Source organism: Balaenoptera physalus, assembly GCF_965194825.1.
Source record: "Balaenoptera physalus genome assembly, chromosome: 1".
Classification (NCBI taxonomy): domain Eukaryota; kingdom Metazoa; phylum Chordata; class Mammalia; order Artiodactyla; family Balaenopteridae; genus Balaenoptera; species Balaenoptera physalus.
In genome coordinates, this window is record NC_138882.1 from 1,711,602 (window position 1) to 1,734,517 (window position 22,916).

The 22,916-nt window shown below is 43.0% G+C and overlaps 1 protein-coding gene across 7 annotated transcripts in view; it reads right to left on the minus strand.

Annotated features, from left to right (window-relative positions):
• The window catches only part of PPP1R12B (protein phosphatase 1 regulatory subunit 12B), a 202,072-nt gene that overhangs the window by 137,893 nt on the left and 41,263 nt on the right, over positions 1 to 22,916 (minus strand). For 6 of the 7 annotated variants that reach the window (XM_082413159.1, XM_082413157.1, XM_082413158.1 and 3 more), the window contains exons 2-3: positions 9,285 to 9,415; positions 4,312 to 4,430 (exon numbers count right to left, since the gene is read on the minus strand). In XM_082413159.1, the coding sequence (XP_082269285.1) occupies positions 4,312 to 4,430; positions 9,285 to 9,415 (250 nt within the window). The remainder of the gene's footprint in view (positions 1 to 4,311; positions 4,431 to 9,284; positions 9,416 to 22,916) is intronic. The other variant, XM_082413160.1, reaches the window with a different exon arrangement.

The window sequence follows — 22,916 nt, forward strand, 5'->3', positions numbered from 1 at the left end:
ACCAGCGGTGTGGGAGGGCTCCCTTTTCTCCACACCCTCACCAACACTTGTTATTTCTTTTCTTTTTGATAATAGCCATTCTAACAGGTGTGAGGCTCAATAGGGTTTTGAGTTGGACTTCTCTGATGATTAGTGATGTTGAGCATCTTTTCATGTGCCTGTTGTCCATTTGTATGTCTTCTTTGGAAAAATTTCTATTCAGCTCTTCTGCTTTTTTAATTGGATTGTTTGGTTTTTTGCTATTGAGTTGTATGAGTTCCCTATATATTTTGGATATTGACCTCTTATCAGATATGTGACTTGCAAATATTTTCTCCCATTCCGTAGGTTGCCTTTTCATTGTGTTGATTGTTTGTTTTGCTGTGCAAAAGTTTTTTAGTTTGATGTAGAACCATTTATTTATTTTTGCTTTTGTTCCTTGTGCTTTTGGTGTAATATCCAAAAAAATCATTGTCAAGACCAACATCGAGAAGGTCTTCTCATAGGAGTTTCACAGTTTCAGGACTTACTTGACTCCATTTTGAGTTAATTTTTGTGAGCATGAAAATAAGGGTCCAATGTCATTCTTCTGCATGTGATTATCCAGTTTTCCCAACACCATTTATTGAAGAGACTATCTTTTTCCCATTGAGTCTTCCTGGCTCTCTTGTTCAAATATTAGTTGACCGTATATGTGAGGGTTCGTTTCTGGGCTCTGCAGTCTGTTCCATTGGTCTATGTGTCTACTTTTCTGCCAGTACCATACTGTTTTGATTCCTATAGTTTGTAATCAGGAAATGTGATGCCTCCAGCTTTGCCTTCTTTCTTTGGCTATTCAGGGTCTTTTGTGGTACCAAGTTTTAGGATTGTTTTTTCTAGTTCTGCGAAAAATGCCATTGGAATTTTGATAGAAATTGCATTGAATCTATATATGGCTTTGGGTTGTATGAATGTTTTAACCATATTAATTCTTCCAATCCATGAACATAGAATATCTTTCCATTTATTTGTGTCTTCTTCAGTTTCTTTCATCAGAGTCTTACGGTTTTCAGCGTACACATCTTTCACCTCCTTAAATTTATTCCTAAGTATTTTATTGTTTTTGATGCCATTTTAAACGGGAATGTATTTTTTACTTCTTTTTCAGATAGGTTGTCATTATTGTATAGAAACGCAACTGATTTCTGTATACTGATTTTGTGTTCTACAACTTTACCAAATTTGTTGATTAATTCTAACAGTGTTTTGTTTGAGTCTTTAGGATTTTCTATACATGAGATCATATCATCTGTAAACAAAGACAATTTTACTTCTTCCTTTCTGATTTGGATGCCTTTTATTTCTTTTTCTTGCCTGGATACGACTTCCAGTACTATGTTGAATAGGAGTGGTGACAGTGGGCACCCTTGTCTTATTCCTGATCTTAGAGGAAAAGCTTTCAACCTTTCACCACTGAGTATAATGTTAACTGTGGGCTTGTTGTATATGGCCTTTATTATGTTGAGATGTTGAGGGACATTCCTCCTACAATCAGTTTGTTGAGGGTTTTTATCACGAAAGGATGTTGTATCCTGTCAAATGCTTTTCCTGCGTCTGTTGAGATGCTCATATAATTTTATCTCTCACTCTACTCACTGGCATGTCACTTTCATTGATTCGCATACGTTGAGCCATCCTTGCACCCCAGGGATAAATCCCGTTTGATCATGGCGTGTGATCCTTTTACTGTGCTGCCAAATTCAGGTTGCTAATATTGTGTTGAGAATCTTTGCATCTATATTCATCAGGAATATTGGCCTAGAGTTTTATTTTCTTGTAGTGTACCTATCTGGCTTTGTTATCAGGGTAATGCTGGTTTTGTAAAAAGAGTTTGAAAGTGTTCCTTCCATTTCAATTTTTGGGGAAGAGTTTGAGAAGGACTGGTATTAATTCTTCTTTAAATGTTTGGTAGTGTTCACCAGGGAAACCATCTGGTCCTGGGTTTTTCTTGCTGTTTGATTACTGATTCAATCTCCTTATCTGTTATTGATCCATTCAGATTTTCTATTTCTTCCTGATTCAGTCTTGGTAAGTTGCATATTTCTGAGGATTTACCCGTTTCTTCTAGGTTATCCAATTTGTTTGCACACAATTGTTCACAGTAGTCTCTTATGATCCTGTGTATTTCTATGGTATCTGTTGTAATGTCTTCTTCATTTCTCATTTTATTTATTTGAGTCTTCTTTTTCTTAGTCTAGCTAAAGGTTTGTCAATTTGTTTATTTTTTCAAAAAACATAGAAGCCCTTAGTTTCATTCATACTTTCTATTGTTTTTCTGGTCTCTTATTTCCATTATTTCTGCTCTGATCTTTGTTATTTTCTTCCTTCTGTGAACTTTGGGCTTAGCTTGTCCTTCTTTTTCTAGTTCCTAGAGGTGTAAAGTTAGGTTATTTGAGATCTTTCTTTTTTCCTAAGGCATGCATTTATCGCTATAAACTTCCCTCTTAGAACTGCTTTTGCTACCTCCTACAAGTTTTGGTATGTTGTGTTTCATTTTCGTTTGTTTCAGGATATTTTTGGATTTTTCTTTTGATTTCTTCTTTGACCCACTGGTTGTTCAGTAGCATGTTGTTTAATCTCCACAGTCTGTGAATTTTCTAGTTTTCCTCCTGCTATTGATTTCTACTTTCATACCACTGTGGTCAGAAAATATACTTGGTATGATTTCAGTCTTCTTAAATTTGCCAAGACGTGTATTGTGGCCTGTCATATGACCTATCCTGGAGAATGTTCTGTGTGCACTTGGCAAGGATGTTTGTTCTGCTGTTGGATGGAATGTTCTGTATGTCTACTCGGTCCATTTGGTCTAAAGGATAGTTTAAGTCCAGCGTTTCTTTGTTGATTTTCTGCCTGGATGATCTATCCATTGTTGAAAGCAGGATACTATCATTGTATTGTTGTCTATTTCCCCCTTCAGCTCTGTCAGTATTTGCTTAATATATTTAGGTGTTCCGATGCTGGGTGCACATGTATTGTATTCACAATTATTATATCCTCTCGATGAACTGAAAGGGGTAACTGATCTGGAACAGACCAGAATTCCACACACAAAGAGTTAACAGTGTTGCAAAGGTAAGCATACATATGAATACCTCTTCCAACAGAGTATACTCCTTAATGGAAGAGTCAGAAATTAAAATCAAAACTACTATTAAAAATCCAGTTTATTTTTAAAAAGTCATTTGTAAATTGTAACACCAATCTGAGGAGATAAGGCTGAGTGGGACTTGATGGTAAATTAGGCATAAAGTTCTTCAGTTCAATAGGACACAAAAACTATACACAGTATTCATACAAGTATTTTCTGCCCTAGAACATCATTATTTTAAGGCAGGGGTCAGCATACTTTCTATTTAAGGCCAGATATTAAATGTTTTCAGCGTTGCAGGCCATTTGGTCTGTCACAGCTATTCAGCTCTGCTGTAGGAGTGCAAATGCAGCTTTGGATAACATGTGAGCAAACGGATATGGCCAGGACTGGCCCTGACTGTTCTAAAGCATCATGTCAGAAAAGGTCACTGGAGAGAAATCTTTTGGACTCAACTGCAGATTGTGGGTAAAGTGGTTTAACAGAAAGACTACACATCACTATAAACCATGTCCACACAGTTTTGTGGTGGTTCTAGCAAACGCCCTAAGACCTGTCCTCCCTGCTAACAAGTGTTATTTGCAACTTTTTTAACTAAAAGAACCCAAAGACCTCCAGTAGCAGAATCCTGACCTATTCTCTGAAATGGATTCTTCTGAAAATATAAAATAAGTTCTTTCAGAGTTTATTCTTCTAAGTTAGCTTCCTTACCGTGACAAACTACCAGAATAATTTTCATGATTAGTATGGTTAAAGATCATTTCAGAGGTTGTAATAAATACCTCAACCAGCACCACTTTCAGCTCTCATCAAGAGAAAAGATGCAAAGTCATAAACAGAATTTGGCCAGTACTCAAAGGGACACTGTATCTCGTCCTTTCTTTAGACTTCACAGTGTGAAGCAAAGTCCACACCGTGTACACAGAGTAAGACACGCTCATGCCCCTCCTCAGTCTAACCTGCGTCATCAAAGAACAGTCAGGTCGCCTAACTGCACAATGGGTACACAGCCCCAGAACGGCAAAAACAAGGAAGGACTGGCCCTCCTTTTGGCATCTGGCCTATGCTTGTGTGAGTATTAAGAGGGTATGTGATGTGGGTAATGATGACTAACACTGTGCAGGTAGACCCAACCTTCCTATCACACTACAGCGCACGGCCCTGCACAGCAGAGCCTCACCTGCCCCTCTAACCCCTTAGCTTACCTTGCTTCTTCACTTGCTGCAGAAGAAGATCCTTCATGGCAGGCTCTTCTGCGAGGTCAGAGGGGACTTCTCCTTCACTGTTCACAACACCCACGCTGGCTCCATGGTTAATGAAATACCTGTGTAGACAAGATACAGAATCAAGGTTCTCTCTCCAGTCTAACATCAGCTTACACTCCTATCCCTCGGGTTCAGTGCAGAGCACGGCCTCTGTTCTGGAGTTTTTAATGTGGTCCCAGATAAGGTATTCCACTGTTAATTTCTAACTCCACTAGCCTTCAATAATTAGGATCAAAAGCTTCCCTATTTCTTGGTAAGAACAATGCCTACAAGCGGGATTTCCTTCACACTCATGTTCCTAACCCCACCCTCTCATTCCCAGTGGACAGCAAGAGACTTTCTAAATATCACATGGAAGACATGCAGCCCTAAAGCTCACCCACCATCCCTGGGGTCCAAACACAGGCTCCCAAAAGGACTTACTACACCTGTAATATTGAGAATGAGAGTACTCAGAAGACATGTAAAGAAGTAATTCTCACAGAAACTTTCCCAATGCCACATTAAGAGTATATTAAGTAGTGTTGGGGCATGAAAACAGAAAAATAAAGGATGAATTAAAATTTTCATGAATCTGCCTAAATTACGCCTCCATAAATCTCTCCCTTCAACCAGCCATATACATGAAATCTACACTCTAAGAAGAAACTAAATTCCTGAAGAAACAAATTGTTCTATTCTAAATGATTAGATTCTATATTGAAATATAATACTTGATCCTAAAGAAGAAAGGTCTGACAATTTTAATACCTTACATAGATCCTTTTTGATTTTCAAAGTACTTTCACGTAAAATTATATAATGAGTCTTAAACAATTTTATGAAGTAGGCAAGGTGGGTACTATTAGGGGGCAAATGGCAGAGGTTATGCCCCAGTCTTTTGAATTCAAGTCTAGTTCACCTTGGCACTAAATCAAGTTACTTTTGGGCCAGTGAGAATCCCAATTATGCTGGGAGCTCTATCAAATATAAGTATTTAAAGGAGAAAGAAAAACTGTTTAAATTAAACTTCAACGAATCAACAATTCAGTAAGCATGTACTGGTCCCCTCCTGCGTTTAAAGGTACCACATTTTAGACACTGTAGAAGATCTTAAGAGGATAATCAATGCATGGTCACTGTATTTAAGGAGGCAGAGGAGAATCAACAAAGATTACATCAAGACCACGCTTTTGCTTTCTCATTGCCTAGTACCTAGTATAAATAGAGCTGCAATAAATGTTTTTAACTTACAGATTGATTCCACATGTATGAACTCATCTCATTTTCGGCTTTGTCCATCTTTCCCTCACAGACTCAGACGGAAACAAACTCTTTCTCCTCCAAGGCTAACCTGCTCCATGTGTTTTCTTAATTGTACTGAGGCCCAGTCCTCTGTCCATCTGTTGCCCCTCATTTCCCTAATCAAGAGCTCCTCTCTTTTGGTTTCTCCCCTTCAGGACAAAGAGGACATTCAACTACACCTCCCCAACCCTGAAAAATCAAAATGCAAATAATATACACGGTAAGCACTCGAGAAATGCTTTCTGGATGGAACTGTACCCTCTACTCCAATCAAACTCAACGCCTCACTATCCCCAGACACACCCCACTGTCGCTCAGCCTCTCCCACAGCTTGAGTAGTTTCTCCCAAACGATGAAACACCCTCCCCTTCTCCTCTCCCTGCTAGAAACTTCTCATATCTTTCAAGGTCCATTGAAAATGCCTTTGCCTGTTCTCACCAACCACACCTTCCCTCTCCTTCCTTGAACTCCGTCCTCCCCGGCACTAAGTCTGCGCTTCTGTCATGACATACACGGATCTTGATGCAACCGCCCCACCAGGCTGAAAGCTACTTCAGGACAACAGCTGTGCCTTCCTCATGGTTATCACCGTCATGAGGTCTGACACGCTCTTTTTCCTTTGGCAATCCACAAATATTACGTGAAATAAATAAAACATCTTAGCCACCCTGCTCTGACATCTATTCCATTCTTTACTGGATCAGGCACAATGTCACTTGGGCATACAGGCTCCTGCTTTTCCCTTTTCTGACAAGTTCTTAGACCCATGATCAAGAAGACTCATTTCTAGAAAGTAATCTGGTTCAGAAGAGATTCTTCTTAAGTAAGGCTACCTTCCTAAACCATTTTAAGGGTGAGGAGGAAACAGGAAAAACCTCTCTAGTTTCACACTTTTACCTGAACAAGAATCAATATCAACCTATGACGTAAGATTTTTTAATTTATTATTATTATTTTTTAATCTTTGGCCGCACCATGCAGCATCTTAGTTCCCTGACCAGGGATCAAACCTGGGTCCCCTGCATCGGGAGCACACAGTCTTAACCACTGGACCGCCAGGGAAGTCCCTAAAAAGTAATATTTACTTTATTCCTGAGAATCTTTATAGTTAACCTGAGGCTTCAGAAATACCCATTAGCTCCGTAAATATGCCCTTTAGAAGATAGAGCCTCTGTGGGAATTCCCTGGTGGTCCAGTGGTTAGGACTCACTGCCGAGGATACGGGTTCAATCCCTGGTCGGGGAACTAAGATCCCACAAGCCACGTGCGGTGTGGCCAAGAAAGACAGAAAGAAAATAAAGCCTCTGTATTCTTCTTAACTCATCATCGACATAAGGTCTTTTTGCTACTATTCTAAGGGGGGAAGAAAGAAAATGAAACGTGTTCAAAAACTCAGAATATATTAGCACCCCAATAAACTATAAAGCCAAACTAAATGCTGTACCCTTGGGTCAATAATCTGCTTCTAAGTTAAACACTTACTGGTAATAGAAATGGAAAACATCCCATTAACTAGCAATAAGCCTGAACTCAAAATCAGGAATAAAGAGCCCCTAAATCTCTTTTTAAAAAATATGTCATACTGAGTTCAAATATAAGACAAAAAAAGGTCATCATGGAACATGGAACAGAATGCACTTAGATTCTTCCCTAGAAAGCCAGTTTGCCTTTTCTTTGTTTCCACTCCCTCGAAATTTAGAGTTTCTAATGATTCCGGGAATAAGAATATAGAGTTTAAGGTCTTTAAGATACAAAAAGAAAAATGACAACATGATCAAATGCTAATCGTATCTGAAACACTGTTCAGAGGCCCTGAGGTGAGCCAACCAAAATGAGTAGCATAAGCAACAGGGTTCTTTCGTTGTCCGGAAAACGCTGCTGCACAGATGAGTACGTAAGGACGGTCAGGTGGATACCGTCTAAGGGTGACGCACAGCAGAAGGTAAGGAGGGCCGTTCCCACCACCCCACCACACAAGGGGGTCTGGTCCAGCTCACCTTTCCTGGCCAGACTTTCATGTCTGACTACTAATCACCTGTATGAGGAAACAGTAACTCTCACCAATTCACTTCACTCAAGGTAATATTTATTTGGGCAAGAGACACTTAAATTGTGAACTTATTTCCAAAGGAACTATGTTCATCCATAAAGATGAGATAAAGAAACCACTGTGAAAAAGCATTTATGATCATCCTCTGTACTCAGCTTCGCAAAAGGAAGAAAAAAGAGCCTCCGTGGATTACGCCAACACGAGGGGCCCTAATTCCAAGCGTGAGCTCTGCCTGTTACCTTCCAATGGAGAAAAGTGAAATCCTTGAATGTAATGAGATTTGGTAGCTCAAAATCACAAACAAGCCACCTGAACAAATAACCAAATATCAGTGATGAGGGACTAACATGTCCTATAAATGTTTCTTAGATACAGTTTTCAAGTGAAAATGGAAACCTCTGAGGCAGCCACCTTCACTCCTGGGCATCGGAACGCCGGCGAGTGGGCTAGGCTGAGAATCAGAGCCCTCCCGTTAGGTAGGCCCTGGGAAGGGGCAGCCCGGCAAGAGGGGGCGACTGATTCACGGAACCAGAACGGAGACAGGAGAAAACCGCACTGCTGACTCCTGCTGGCGGTGGGGCCAGTCCAGCCGCCCGCTTTTCAGAAAAAGAAGCCCAGTCAACACCAGTGCTTCGGCCTGGTCTTTCTCTGGCTCTGACCCTGCCGTTGTCTGACTTCCCCCACTGGGCACCCTCCCCCGGGACACCCGGGCAAAGCAGTTTCTGTGGGAGGCCATTCCCAGGCCTCTGCAGAGCTGTTTGCTGAACAGAAGAAATGTAACGGAGCTCTAATCCTACTGAAAGGGGCCTTAAGACAAGCAACCGGATCTTCAAAGGACCATAGCATATCATGATTTTATTTAGAGAACTTACCTTAGCAATCTACACTTACTCTCATCTAGAATACACTCAGTTGCCTCATTTTAAAGATGTTTTAAGTGCCAACATCTCTTTCTATTTAAAAATAACCTCCCTGATCACTCCTTCATTCAACAGACATCTACTTAGCGCCCCTTCCAGCCCAGACACTATGTGGTTGGGATTCTTCTGCCCAGGGAGGGGCCCCGGCTGTGCTGGAGGCTGGTCTCAATGAGGGCCAGGCAGGGGGGCACGTGCCCCTCCCACCCTTCCTTTGCTCGGATGCTTGGCTCTCACTCTTCTGCTATTACCTACGTGAATTCTGTGACCAGCAGCCAGGCATTCTCCACCTGCATTTGTATTAAGCACTGCTTTTTTTTAAAAAAAAACATAAAACAGGTTTACAAAAAAGTCCAGAAAAATTCTCCAGGCCTGCCCACATGTGTCCAGCTATAGTCGCTCAAAAAGTCAACCCAGACAGTGCAACAGACAGAAGCCACCTCTGCATATCCCAACAAATATGAATTACCTGAAAATAGAAGCAAACACAAAATTTCAACTAAAAGAACTATAGGTTTAGCAGCTATGTGAAACACATTCAATTTCCTGCTTTTATAGTTTGTAGTAAAGGGAAGTTACTCCTGTTTATGAAACTCAAATTCTTAAGGGTGGACGAGAACCAGAGGCTACCCTACAAGCCCCGCACCCGCACAGGGACTCACTCTGCTATGTTGAGGTAGCCGCAGGACGCTGCTGCGTGGAGGGGTGTCCAGCCCTCGTTGTCCTGCTGGTTTACACTGGCTCCGTTCTCCACCAGAAACTTCACCATGTCCAAATTTTCATCAATGCAAGCCTGGAAAGAAAAGTCCATCCATTTACTCGACAAGCACTTACTGAGTGCTACACCGTGCCAGACACTGCTCTGGGCACGGACAATGCAGCAGCACTGATGAAATACTGATTTCCATTTCCTGCATCCTGATGCAAGTGTCCAGAGTGTGACTTCTCAGCTTTGTGATCTTATGCAAATCCCTGAATTCTTTCCATGCCTCAGTATCTCAGCTGTGAAACAGGTATAATGATATTTAATCTTATTTATAGTGCTGTTAGGGTCAAACGAGGAAAGCGACTTCTAAAGTACTATAAGTGGGTGAGCTCTTTCATCATTATAAAGAAAAGAGGGAATGTTAGGAACCACTAATTTGCCCAGGAATTTTAAAGGAAAATAGTCACATCGGATCAAATGCAACTTTCTCAGTGGGAAGTTGCAGTTTATCTTCTAGGGTTGCTAAACTATCCCCACTTTGGTGAGAAAGGGTGCAGTGATCCTTCAAACAGAAGAAATGTATTTTCTTTTCATGTATCTTCTGAATAGCTGCAGACAATATGGCGAAGTATGTTTGCAGTTGTGGTTGGTTAGGCACCCTTAGCTGCCCAACTCACAGCAACAATTAGGAGAAGGCAGAGAAGCTTTCTGAATAAAGGCTTCAGGCCTACCAGAAGCCTAAAAGGAACAGTCACAAACAGCAATGAGGCCTGCCAAGACCCAAAGGCCATCTGGACTATCTACAGAGTAAAAGGAGGCAAAAAGCCCACACCGATAAAAGTGATCGTCATCAAGGCTTAGGCGGATCCAAAACAGCTGAGACAATTCAGGACCAGAAACAAATGAGATTCCTCTTTCTAAAACTTGTCTCTTAACCCCCTCCTTTTCAAACAAACAAACAAAAAAAAGGTTAAAGCTTTAGCTGAAGAACAACTATCTGGATCAAAATGATTTTTATAACGATATTAATACCTGATTTGCCTTTTCTGCTGTGTTGACATTTGCACTAACAATGCAAAGCGATGGTGGGGAGAACTCCTGGAGCCTCTGCACAAGTCAAGGGAGGCACCAGGGGGTGCGGGTGCTGACTGTACTCTTCCGGGCCACATGATCTCAAGCAAAACAAAACCCAAAAAAGGCCAGTTTCACTCAAGAACGACCTTGATGGAGCAGTAAACATTATTAATTTTATTAAACTGTAAGTGTTCTTAATATTCTGTGTGACAAAACAGCAGGCACACATAAAGCCCTTCTCCACGTGACAAAGCACAGCGCCATCTCTCAGCAAAAAGCTCCTGTGCATCTGTTTGAGTTGCGAGGTGGACGAGCAGCTTTTCCACAGATGCTGCTTTTCCTCAAAAGAGCAACCGGCAGGTAAATTACGATGATTAAGACTTGAAAACGAACAAGGTGAGCCTGTCGCTTCAAAGAAAAAAACCTAATATTTGTTGCCAATGATAAAATTTGACCATCCAATTAAAATAAGAATTTTGGGAAATATACCCACTACCATGAGCTTGACAGCTTCCTAATACTCAGTTTTCTGATGCAGTCAATGGGATTATCAACAAATGTGGTTTTTTGATATTATAGACTGAAGCGTATTAACATCTGGAAGATGTGCATAACTCAATGAACCCATATTTTCCACATAATCAGATGCATGGTATGAGAAAATCATGCATGGGTAAAAGATTCATTCAAAATACAAGTTAGACCACTGGATTTTAATATCTCAATGTAAGAAAAGTCCATTGACATGGTTTCAGATTCCACACTGCAACTAACATTTAAGAAACTACTATATACTTACTGGCGTTTTAGTACAGTGCCAAGAAGAATACCCATAATTGTCTGGACAGACTATTAAAATACTCCTCCCTTTTCCAAATAGACATCCATGTGAAGCCAGATGTTCTTTATATACTTTAATGAAAACAATGTATCACAAGACTGAATGCAGACACTAAGAGATTTGTAAAAATGTAAAACAATGCCACTCTTCTCATGCCACCATGTCAATGGACTTATCTTACTTTGCTTTTGTTTTTGAAAGTATATAGCTCTTTTCAATTAAAATATATGATTTATATGAACATATAATGGGTCATTGCTATTTTAAATGAATTAATAATAATAGTATTTTCAAGATTTTTCAGTAATATATAATAATACTTATGAACGAAAGCTCTTTGGGGTCCTGAATAAGTTTTTAGAGTGTACAGGATTCCTTAGATCAAACAGTTTGAGAATTGATGTCTTCAGTGAAATATACCAAGGGATATTTTATGGTGATAATGAGCAACAGTTTAAACAGCAAAAGATTACTGTGGGAAGAATTCAAGCCAGAATTCAGAGGGTAACTACTACACTTAAGAAGCACCTATCCTACCAAGAGGACTTCAGGAAACCCCTCCAGATAAACAGCGTGTCAATCCCACTTAGAAACAAAGGATGGATGAAAAGCGGTTGATTCAATCTAGAGGATATTTAATTAGGCAACCTTGGTTACAAAAAGACATCTTTATTCATTTCCCCCAAACCATGTGATACTCTTTTTACAATTAGTGAGATTAGCTAAACATCTCAACCTAGATTTGATTTGATGTCATGTAATATATTCCTCCAACCTGATCTTTTGAGGCCAGACGACTTTTATAGCCAGTATTCACAACAGCCTCTTTTTCAGCAAGAAGCTCCAAAAATTACATTTCTTCTATGATGTTTTCTTGGGTTGATCAACTTCTACAAGCTTTCCCCATTTATACTTCTTTACCATGTAAAATATTTCATAACTATTCATAACATTATAAACTATTTCATAATTATGATTATCACTAAATCTCTCATATACTGTATGTCTGCCAGTCTATAATCCCGCAGGGCAAGATTTAACCAACCCCTTGCAGAGTACCTCACTAAAAACTATTAATACTTTAACTGTGAGGATGGAAGAGGGCACTTAAAAAACATTATTTTTTTAATTAATTTATTTTTGGTTGTGTTGGGTCTTTGCTGCTGCGCAGGGGCTTTCTCTAGTTGCGGCGAGCGGGGGTTACTCCTCGTTGCGGTGCACGGGCTTCTCATTGCGGTGGCTTCTCTTGTTGCGGAGCACGGGCCCTAGGTGCCCGGGCTTCAGTAGTTGTGGCTCACGGGCTCTAGAGCGCAGGCTCAGTAGTCGTGGCTCACGGGCTTAGTTGCTCCACGGCACGTGGGATCTTCCCGGACCAGGGATTGAACCCGTTTCCCCTGCATTGGCAGGCGGATTCTTAACCACTGCACCCCCAGGGAAGTCCGAGGGCACTTTTCAAAAAGGTGCTAAAGTCCAAGAGAAGAAAGTGTTTTAGAGGTTAAGGACACTCTCTGCCCATGTAGTCATAAACTCCTGTGTCAGGAAGGTCAAATGTGCCATCTTGACCTGTGTTAAGCAGCTGGGCCAACTGCTCCTTGCTTGGCTGCAAAATCTATTTGGCTCTGAAAGAACAGCCTGAACACTTAGCCAATGGCCACACCAACACTAGGCAGAATTTTGGAAGCCAGTGTTTTCAAGATGATTCTTCACCCTTTGCAGATGATGGCATCCAAATTCCAGAGGCTGAAATAACCCCAGCTAGTCCAGGTATCAAACAGGAGAAAACCTGTCTTTTCTTTTTCCTCCCCTCTTACTTATCTCCCTTCCTTTTCTTAATCTCCTTCACCCATCATAACTTTAGTTCTCTTCCTTTTCAGTTTCATAATTTCTGTCTATGAATCTTGAATCCTTGATACAGTATTTTATAAGAATGCCACTGTGAGGATGTCCGAGACAATGACAACAAAAAGCTGGCCTAATCTGCAATGTAATCTGACAAACCATCAATCTCCAAAGAATCATTTCAGAGAAAATAAAGCAGGACAACTGTGAGGTGATTCCCAACCCCCTCGACAGAGTGCAGGACAGTGTATCGCGAGAAGCGTCAGCTTTGGAGCCAGGCGGACCTGGGCTCGTGCCCCAGCCCTGCCAGTGCGCGGAGTTCTGAGCGAGAATACAACCTGAGCGCCAGCGGCTCACCTGGAGCACGGGAATGCCGCCCACCCCGCAGGCCTTAGTGAGGGTGTAAGGAGATGAGCCCTTGGCAGGGCGAGGGGCACTGCTGTTTTCAAGCCATGGTTTTAACAAGCAGCAACAACTTCCCCAGGAAAAAACTGAAGTCGTACTTACTCCTCACCTACCACTGCCCTCCAGCTCCAGCGCCTTTTGGGAGAAAGGCAGCTTGGCAGCAAATGTCTTTGAACAAGCAAGGTTTGGGAGCCTGTTTGTTCATCTGACTTCAGGAAACTCCCTCCAGGGCCCAGGATCCTGCGGGTTCCTAAGGTCAGGAGCCACAGGACTCAAACAGTACGTCCACAGTTAACTAAAGAGGATCGTCGTCGGGCAGACCGGTCAACAAATTTGTAGGACAGTCACTCTCATGACATATCCTGGAGTGACCGTTCTCTGTTCTTTGTTTTTGGTTGTTTTTTTTTTTCCCTCCAGAAGAAAGAATATGACTAAAGTCATGGGGGAAAGACAAACAGTCCCTGAAAACCTTCTCAACTAAATGATGACTAAATTTAGACGCCCTCTGCCCAGTCCGTCTGCAGCTGTGCTGCTGACTCACGGGGACTAAGCAGGCAGGATGGGCAGACTCGCCAGCTACGAAAGCCGCGTCCGGGGCTGCCGCCCCCAACAGCGCGCCTCCACACAGGGCTGCGCGAGCCTTCCCCACACGCGGCTCTTTCCTTCTCTTGAACAGGCAAAGAAGGCTAAACAGCGTTCTCATGTTACTTTTGACATCAGTGGGAAAATTCTTCTTTGCGTTTAACCCTATTCTTTCTGCTGTGGCTTATGTCCATTTCTTTCTGTTTTCCTTCCCTAAAGACACGCAGGCTATTACTAAAGTAACAACTTGTTCTAAGCTCCTTGAGAAAAGGAGATATTATTTAATTATTAGTCCAGAAAGTTATCAGAAAAATTGCCAGGTAATAATTTAAAGCTTCCTAAAATCAGCATGTCACATTTCCCTGGCAATGAGAAGCTATCTCCAAGGAAAAATCCTTGATTTTACCAGTAAAATGGGAAAGAGTACCACAGTCCCTCTACTGTACCTAGTATTGCTCTCTCTACAGCAAAGGCTGATGGTTGACCAGTGCCAGAGTTAATCTGGGAGTGCAGAGGCAGCCTTACAAAACAAAGCCTCCTCCGTTCCCAAAATAGCCTGCAACTGTCACCGCCACCAAGCGCCACTGGTCCAAGCGCTGACCTTGCTGCCGTGTCTCAGGACACTGCTCAGACTACCTGCCCGGGCCCAGAACGGCATCTCCCCAACAAAGTCCCGTCCACCCCAGCACAGGGGACATTCTGACGCTGGTCTTGGGGCAGCGGGACGCCTACTTGTTTGGATTTTTCAGCCCACGCTTGCCTTGATTTCAACAAATCATGCCGACAAGAGTGCTGGGAGATGATGATGCTTGTAATACGTCCCCATTCCATACCTTTAGCTACTTTGTCCGTTACACTCCCAAACCTGTATAATTCAATAATAATAATTTACATATAGTGTATATAACTCAAAATTTATATAATTCCCAGAATTATATAATTTCAACTTTATGTTGAAAACCCTAAATGCTTGGAGACAACAGCAAAGAGCCTAATTTCGTTCACAAAAATATTTATCAGGCAAACACCCTGAATCACCTATATGAAATTCTCAAGTCATTGCTAGCAAAGCTAGAATGTAAATCCCACAAGGGCAGGAATCTTTGGCTATTTGCTCACTGATATATCCCAAATACCTAGAACAGCACTGGGCACCTAGGAGGCCACCAAAAGATGTTTGTTGAATAAAAAGAACGAATGCCCAAATGCACAGAAAGTCACATTTTCTATACATTCAGTTGATTCTCGGTTATCTGGATTCACCAAAGACTTCTCTCCAGACTAATCCCACCAAAATCATACAGCATATCCCTGTACGGGCTGGGGCCAGACTGAGGACGCTGTATGCTGATGCCTCCCATACGTTTTGTTCTGTTCACAGATCTCCGTGCCTTTGATGCAGTGTGTTGAACAGTGGCCCCAAAAAGATACGTCCATGTCCTACTCCTTGGAACTGGAGAGTGTGACCTGACTTGGAAAAGGGGTCTTTGCAGGTGTAATGAGGTTAAGGTCTTGAGGTGAGACCCTAAATCCAATGACAAGTGTCCAACTAAGAGGTAGGCAGGCAGGGGGAGATCTGACAAAGGCAGAAGAGGAAGTGGCAGTGTGACCACGGGGACAGAGACTGGAGTGATGCGGCCACAAGGAACGCCAACCGTCACCAGGAGCTGGGAGAGGCAAAGAACAGGTTTCTGCCCTGGAGCCCCCAGAGGCAGTGTGGTCCCATCAACACCTTGATTTCAGACTTCTGGCCTCCAGAGCCGTGAGACAATAGATTTCTGTTGTTTTAAGCCACGAAGTTCCTGGTGATCTGTTACAGAAGCCGCAGGAAACATACAACTGGCGCGGAATAGGAAGTCAGAACCTAGAGAGCCTGCCACGTCCTCACCCCTTGGTACTAACAAAAGTCACAGCAGCGGGTCACCCTTCTTTGCCAGATGAAAACTGGTCAAAAAATTAATTATACCACTTCTAAAGATACAGCTGCATTTAACAGAAGGTTTTAGAAGGTTTTTCAATCAATTTTCAGCCCAAAGAGCAATTGCCCTGGAAGAGCGGACCAAGTGCTTGCGTGAGGCACGCTGCTGCAGGTGCTCTGGCCGAGGACTGGAGCTGAAGCTCGGGGGGCAGCGGGTGAGCGGACTCACTCATTCATGTGAGTCCGCTGTGGACCCAGCGTGTCTGAGCTCAAAGTCCCCTTGCTCCAGCAGGGCAGCCGCGCCGTGTGACAAGAATTCAGACGAACAGATTCAAGGTGATAAAGAAGTCAGTACATCTGGAAATCTCAACCATCAGCAGATCAGCACGAGAAGGCTTTACCTTACTGTAGTTCATACCGCCTGACCCAGTGCTTGAGTCAAACCTTCCATTCCGACCGTGATACAGTGTAACCACTACTTAAGTGAGAACCATTAACAGCAGTCTGCTCCAACAGACAGGTGACCCAGCCACTGTCAGCTCTGTGTGAAAGACTCACAGCCCCACTGGCACGGACAGTTTGGCTCCCAGATGGTGAGAACTATATTTGATTATGTACTCAGTGGTCAGGCAGGCTCTGGACACAGATCTGAGGCCTTTCAGGAAAGAGAGCCAACATAGACAGCAGAAGGAAAGAATTTTCCATGGAGTGGCACACTAAGATTCTTGTTCTCGATAAACTGGCATATTATCCCCAGACTGTAAGTGTTCATAATTTGGGACCAGAGAACACCTTCCTTCAGTTAAGAACAAGTATTATACTGTCTAAGGGTTGACAGTATTTAGATTTCAAAAATATGTTCATTCTGGGTTCTAATACGACATCCTCAAAGTGCCACAAGCCCTAACCCTTCAAATAATGTTTCCCTCAACCGTCCCCGTGCATTTAAATGAAGAAAAGCCCATTAAGTTGTCTTACAGGTATCACCTTGGCAACTTCTGTACTATAAAGGCTATATACAGCTGACCTAACTTTTGTCATCAAGGCAGGTTTTTGAAAAGTCAAGAAGAAGAAAGAAGACGAAGAAAGGGCCCAGAAAATGAAAGCTGCATCTTCTCAAAGCCCATGATTATTCTCAAACAGAAGTTTTATAGTTCTAGTCTCCAAACCTCTACCTGTCACTCATTGATAATCCTAATATTGAGGAACCATAAATGAGGCCTAATAATTGTGGTAAATCCCAAGCATGAGTTTCTCTCAGATCAAAAGAGTGTATATGGCTACATCAGCCTGACACGTGTATAGCAATAAGAAAGCCCTTGGAGAGATTATCTTCTTACAGATTGTGCACATAAGGGCTGAGGCATACCAAGTCATGAAATGATTCACCTTAACAGACTAGATCAAAAGAGGTTCCTTGGGAAAAGTAGACTATAACAAAGCTATAGAAGGAAGGAAGGAATGTGGCAGCTGGAGCAGGCAGCATTATGACTTCGCATTCTACAGATGCAGAAATTAGCCCAGAAAAGTTAAATGAATTATTTAAGGTCACATACTCAGTTGTGGAACCACCTAAGTTTTCTACCTACCAATTTAGAGGCACCCAAAACAGCATTCATGGGCCACGCTCAAGATACCACTTGGCCCATGGAACTTTTTTTTTTTCTGGCTGCGCTGTGTGGCATGCGGGATCTTAGCTCCCCAACCAGGGATCGAACCTGTGCCCCCTGCATTGGGTGTGGGGAGTCTTAACCACTGGACTGACAAGGAAGCCCCTTTTGTGTGTGTGTGTGTGTGTGTGTGTGTGTGTGTGTGTGACGGAACATTTTTAATACCTGACACTATCTTCCTAAAAATGACGTTGCTTTAGTATATACAGGGTAAACTGACATTAGTCTAGCTCTGCAATAATTTCATATGAGGAATGTGGCCAACTGGTGATGTGAGTTGGTCACTCCTGAATAGACTAAATGCAAAACACAAAGATCCCATTTAAAGTGCCTGGGTTACCACTGTTTATTAGCATGAGTCTAGATTAGAAACCTCCCTCATAGCTTGGCTACCTGTCCTAACCGCAGCCCAAGGTCCACCCTGCTGCCAGTTGGCATGTAAACTGCTGTCCCATGGAGAGGGATTTTTCTATTTAACTCCAGATCACTCTGTGCCCATAAACAAGTGTTTCACAAGCCGCAAGAGTATGGTCTGAAAGCAAGGGCACGGGCAATGTTCCACGCTGTCAAGTAAGCCTCAAAAAAGGAAGGCAGGCAATTCTGGGACCTGAGCTGGGTAAGGAGTAAAAGCCACAAAGAAATTACAGGAAGGTCAGACTCTCAAAGTATAAATCAGTACAGCAAATTTTATTCCTAAAAGAAGACATTAAACAAGAAGTTATTATTTTCCCAGCATTTTCATCCAGAGTTTTGCATAGGCAAAGCTACTAATATATTAGTCCGTATCACTTACTGTCATGTCTTCCCATGGGCAGAGGCCTACACTGCAGAGGCAGCAGGGAACGCGATCACGCAACCCTACCGGGTACGGTGCGGTAGTCTGCAGTGCGGACTATGGAAGTAAGACCGCCTGGGCAAACACTGGGATGACCAATCAGTAGCTCTGTGTTCTTGAAACAAGTGATCTCTGCATGCTTCCGTTCCCTCATCTGCAAAATTATCGTACCAATCACGGTACCTACGTCATGGGTCACAGATGAGCTAAGGTACACAAAAGCACTTAGCGCCCAGTATATAGTTTGATGCTATGGAAGTGTTAGCTGCTACTGTGACTATTATCAGTATATTATTATCTTTGTTTAGTCTCTAAGAGCACAAGAAAGGGCAAAAATTATATACTTCATTTAAAATAAACACAAATATAGTATAAACTCTACGTAAGTTCCAATAGGTGCCAACAGACCACAGAAGTCGGGTTCTGTTAGTAAGAAAGAGAAGGAAGTAAATGAGAGGCGGGACTAGAGGAGAGGGAGACAGGGAGACAGCGAGCCAGGACTGGAAGAACAGCTCACAAGGGGGCTCCGGAGCTGCAGCACGGGCTTTACAAACACAGCAGAGTCACTGCTGTAGAGGCCCATCACGTCTACTGCTAGCACAGGCAGAAAATCTGAGAAGACAGATTTAAGTTGCAGACCTGACACTGACACATCACCAAAGAACAGGTTAAGACTTCATCTTAGTGATGTGTCCCTTGAGTGTGAAGCACTTCTCATTTATTCATGTAACAAACATTTACTGAGGCCTATACTAGGCCAGACATAGTCCTTAGGAAGAGAGGCAGGAATCAAAAATGAGTAAGACTTTACCATTTAGTGGTAGAAAAAGTCATTTAAATGATACATGCAAGAGGAATCATACTCTAACATAAAATAAGAGACATGTACAGTGTTAGAGCTCAGAGTAAGACGTCACTAACTTTGTCTGGGGGTGACAGGGAGCACCTCCCAAAATGGATATTATTCACCCGCGTCATAAAGGAGGCGTCGCCAGCTGAAAACGCAGGGATAAAGAGAATCAGAAGAAAGGGAACAGACATACAAAGGTCCAGAGGAGAGGAAAAAAAACAGTTTTTTGGAATGGTGAGAAGTTTGGCATGTTTGTACTCAGTGGGGGGGGGGGGGGGGGGCGCGGGGCATACATGAAAACCTGAACAGGGTTTCCATCTGCCAGACTGAAGAGTTTGAACTTGACCCTGCAGGCGAATGGGACATGAAAGGAGGAGAGGCTGGTAGGGTAGACTGGCAGCAATGAAGGCCCCGTATCCCCCTATAAAGACTTTAACCTTATCCTGAAGGCAGCAGGGAGGGCCTGAGGTTTTGAAGCCCGGGGGTGAGACCATCAAAACCGTCCGAGAGTGAGAACTGCAGTGGGAACATGAGGCCTGACCTGCCGGCAGGAGAAACTCCCGACGGAGACGCCTCTTGGGAACCACAACCGAGGCCAGAGAGGATGAGGTCCTGCGGGAACGTCCTGTCGGTGGAGACAGAGGAGGGATGGGTTTGAGGAGCGCTCCCCAGGTGGAAGGCACAGGGTGGCGGTCAGAGCGCCGAAGGTGAAAAGGGGTAACACAGGCTTTTAGGAGCTTAGGACCCTGCGTGGACTGTGGCACCACTGAGCCAAAACAGGGATTCTAAGCAAGTCTTAGAAGTCTCTTCTGTGCCTGATTCCCAGGCAGCGCTGATTTCTCTCAAGGCCTCAGTGACTTCCATGTGCAGCGGGTACTGCCTGCTGCCCTTCCCCTCTGACACCACCCCCAAGTGAGCCCAGGAAAACCAAGGCCAAGCAGCCTGACCTCGCAGCTTCCCCGGCCCCGCAGCTAAGCCCCGGCTGGGTCAGTGTCGGGAGTGCTGCGGCCCGGCCCTGGCAAAGCATTACTGAACAGCAGCCCACAGAGCTGGGGAGCTGAGGTTACGGATCAGGTCTCAGCTGCAGCTGAAATCTCTCTAAAGTCACGTGTTAGTGACAACAGCGGAGGCTCTACAACTCAAGAGAACATCTCCAATTTTTTCTCTAAAGTTTAAATCTCTGGGATAGGAAAGGGGTTGGTAAATTAAAAGCATTTTGTTGGGTCCATGTGGCATTATAAAAAAAGATTTTTCACATTAAAAATTCCAATTTGAGGCTTTTAAAAGACTTGCTTAGAATCCCTGTTTTGGCCATCCCCACTGGGTTCTACCCTGCCCGCTACATGCCCTAGCCACTTTCCCCAGATACTGTATCATGAAAACATTCAAACATACAGAGAAGTTCAAAGAACTTCAACTTCCCCCCGGCCTGTAGTCCACCACGAGCCCTGCGCTAGACTTGCTGTATCACACACCCACCCCTCACCGACTCAGACCTTCGTAACAACTCCCCGAAACCCTTCACCTTGCATATCATTAACTAGCGCTCAATGCGTGGCACAGCCTCATTTTCTTTTGAAGTAGGTTCTGCACACGGGGAAAGCACACACCTTATGTGCTTCACTCACTGGGGCTAGACAAACGTCTGCACTCGTGCTGCCCACCGCTGTAGGTGTCTGAGCTGCATCCCTGAGGCATCTGACCCCTGACACAGAGGAATGCTTTCCAACTTGCTCTGACCTCTGCACTGCCTGTGGCCAAGGAAACGCTGGCTATGAGCAGAATCATAGTTGACCCTTCTTAAGGCAGCATCTTATCTCTGCTGGGCCTTAACAGACCAAATCTGGGTATAATCAATTTTTGTTGTTGTTGTTTTGTTTATTAGAAGTATTGCATTTTTTCAAATTGAAGTACAGTAGGGAGCTCCCTGGTGCTCTAGTGGTTAGGACTTAGTGCTTTCACTGTCGTGACTCAGGTTCAATCCCTGGTTGGGGAACTGAGATTCCACAAGCTGCACAACGGGGCCTAAATAAATAAATACATAAATAAATTGAAGTATAGCTGATTTACACTGTTGTGTTAGTTCCCTGGTTTACAGCCAAGTGACTCAGTTATACATATATATATTTATATAAATATTATTTTTCAAATTCTTTTCCATTATGGTTTATTACAGGATATTGAATATAGTTCCCTGTGGTATACAGTAGGACCTTGTTGTTTATCTATATTATATATATTAGTGTGTGTATGTTAATCCCAAACTCCTAATCTATCCCTCCCCCCCTCCCCTTTGGTAACCATAAGTTTGTTTTCTATGTCTGTGAGTCTATTTCTGTTTTGTAAATAAGTTCATCTGTATCATTGTTTTAGATTCCACATATAAGTGGTATCATATATTTGTCTCTGGCTTACTTAGTATGATCATCTTTAGGTCCATCCATGCTGCTGCAAATGGCATTATTTCATTCTTTTTTATGGCTGAGCAATATTCCCGTGTGTGTGTGTGTGTGTGTGTGTGTGTGTGTGTGTGTACACCACACCTTGTTGATGGACATTTAGGTTGTTTCCATGTCTTGGCTATTGTAAACACTGCTGCTATGAACATTGGCGTACATGTAACTTTTTGAATTAAGAGTTTTCTCCAGATATATGCCCAGGAGTGGGACTGCTGGATCATATGGCAACTCTATTTCTAGTTTTTTAAGGATAATCAATTTTGCTGATAATATAAATTCACTATTGGGGCTCCAAGAGAAGGTAATAGCAGTTAAGACTTTAGAAATCTAAATAACTTTTTTTTTCCTGAAAGCATCAATCTAAATAATTTAAGAAACATGGCCTATAGTCCAACTCTCAGACTGCTATGTCCTGGAGGTAAGGCAGTGGAGTGAATAGTACAAATCAATAAATAACACAAACATCCCTTGAGGCCACACATGGAAGAGTTAGCCTCCACCCTCTCTGACTAGCTTAGTGGTATTGCCAAGGTAACAAGGAGAGCTTCTGTTATTTACTGGTTAAGAGAAGGCATTACTAAGCCCAGGAAAAGATCAGGAATAGCAAAAAGAAACCTCATGTTCCAAAGGTAGAATAATGCACAAGTGAAAACCTGAAAAAAGGATTAAAAATTTACTTAAGTCAAAGACATAGCCCTGCTATGCAATGGCGTCCCTTTATGGAAATAAAAATGAGAAATGTCCCTGTCTCCTTTGATGGCAAGTGCTTACTTATCTGTAATCAAACCCCAGACTCCTGAAGCACTTGGCGGGCAGTGCACCCAGGATTAGGCAACCCTCGCCAAGGTCGGGTAGGTCAGCCGCTGCTGCAGACGTGTTGAGGGTGAAGGGCAGTGTGGGCTCTTTCAACAGGTCTCCATCAACTCATTCGTGGACGGGCCGAGCCCAGGCGTGAGCACGGGCACATCCAGGACAGAGGTGGAGGGCACATTTCAGAACAGAAGTGGGGGCAGCACAAGGTACGACACAAGCAGAAGATCCAACACAAATGCCAGAGCCCAGCCCGATCTCTCCACAGCGAAGTTTCCTAGCTGTAAGAGAGCGAGCACCAAACT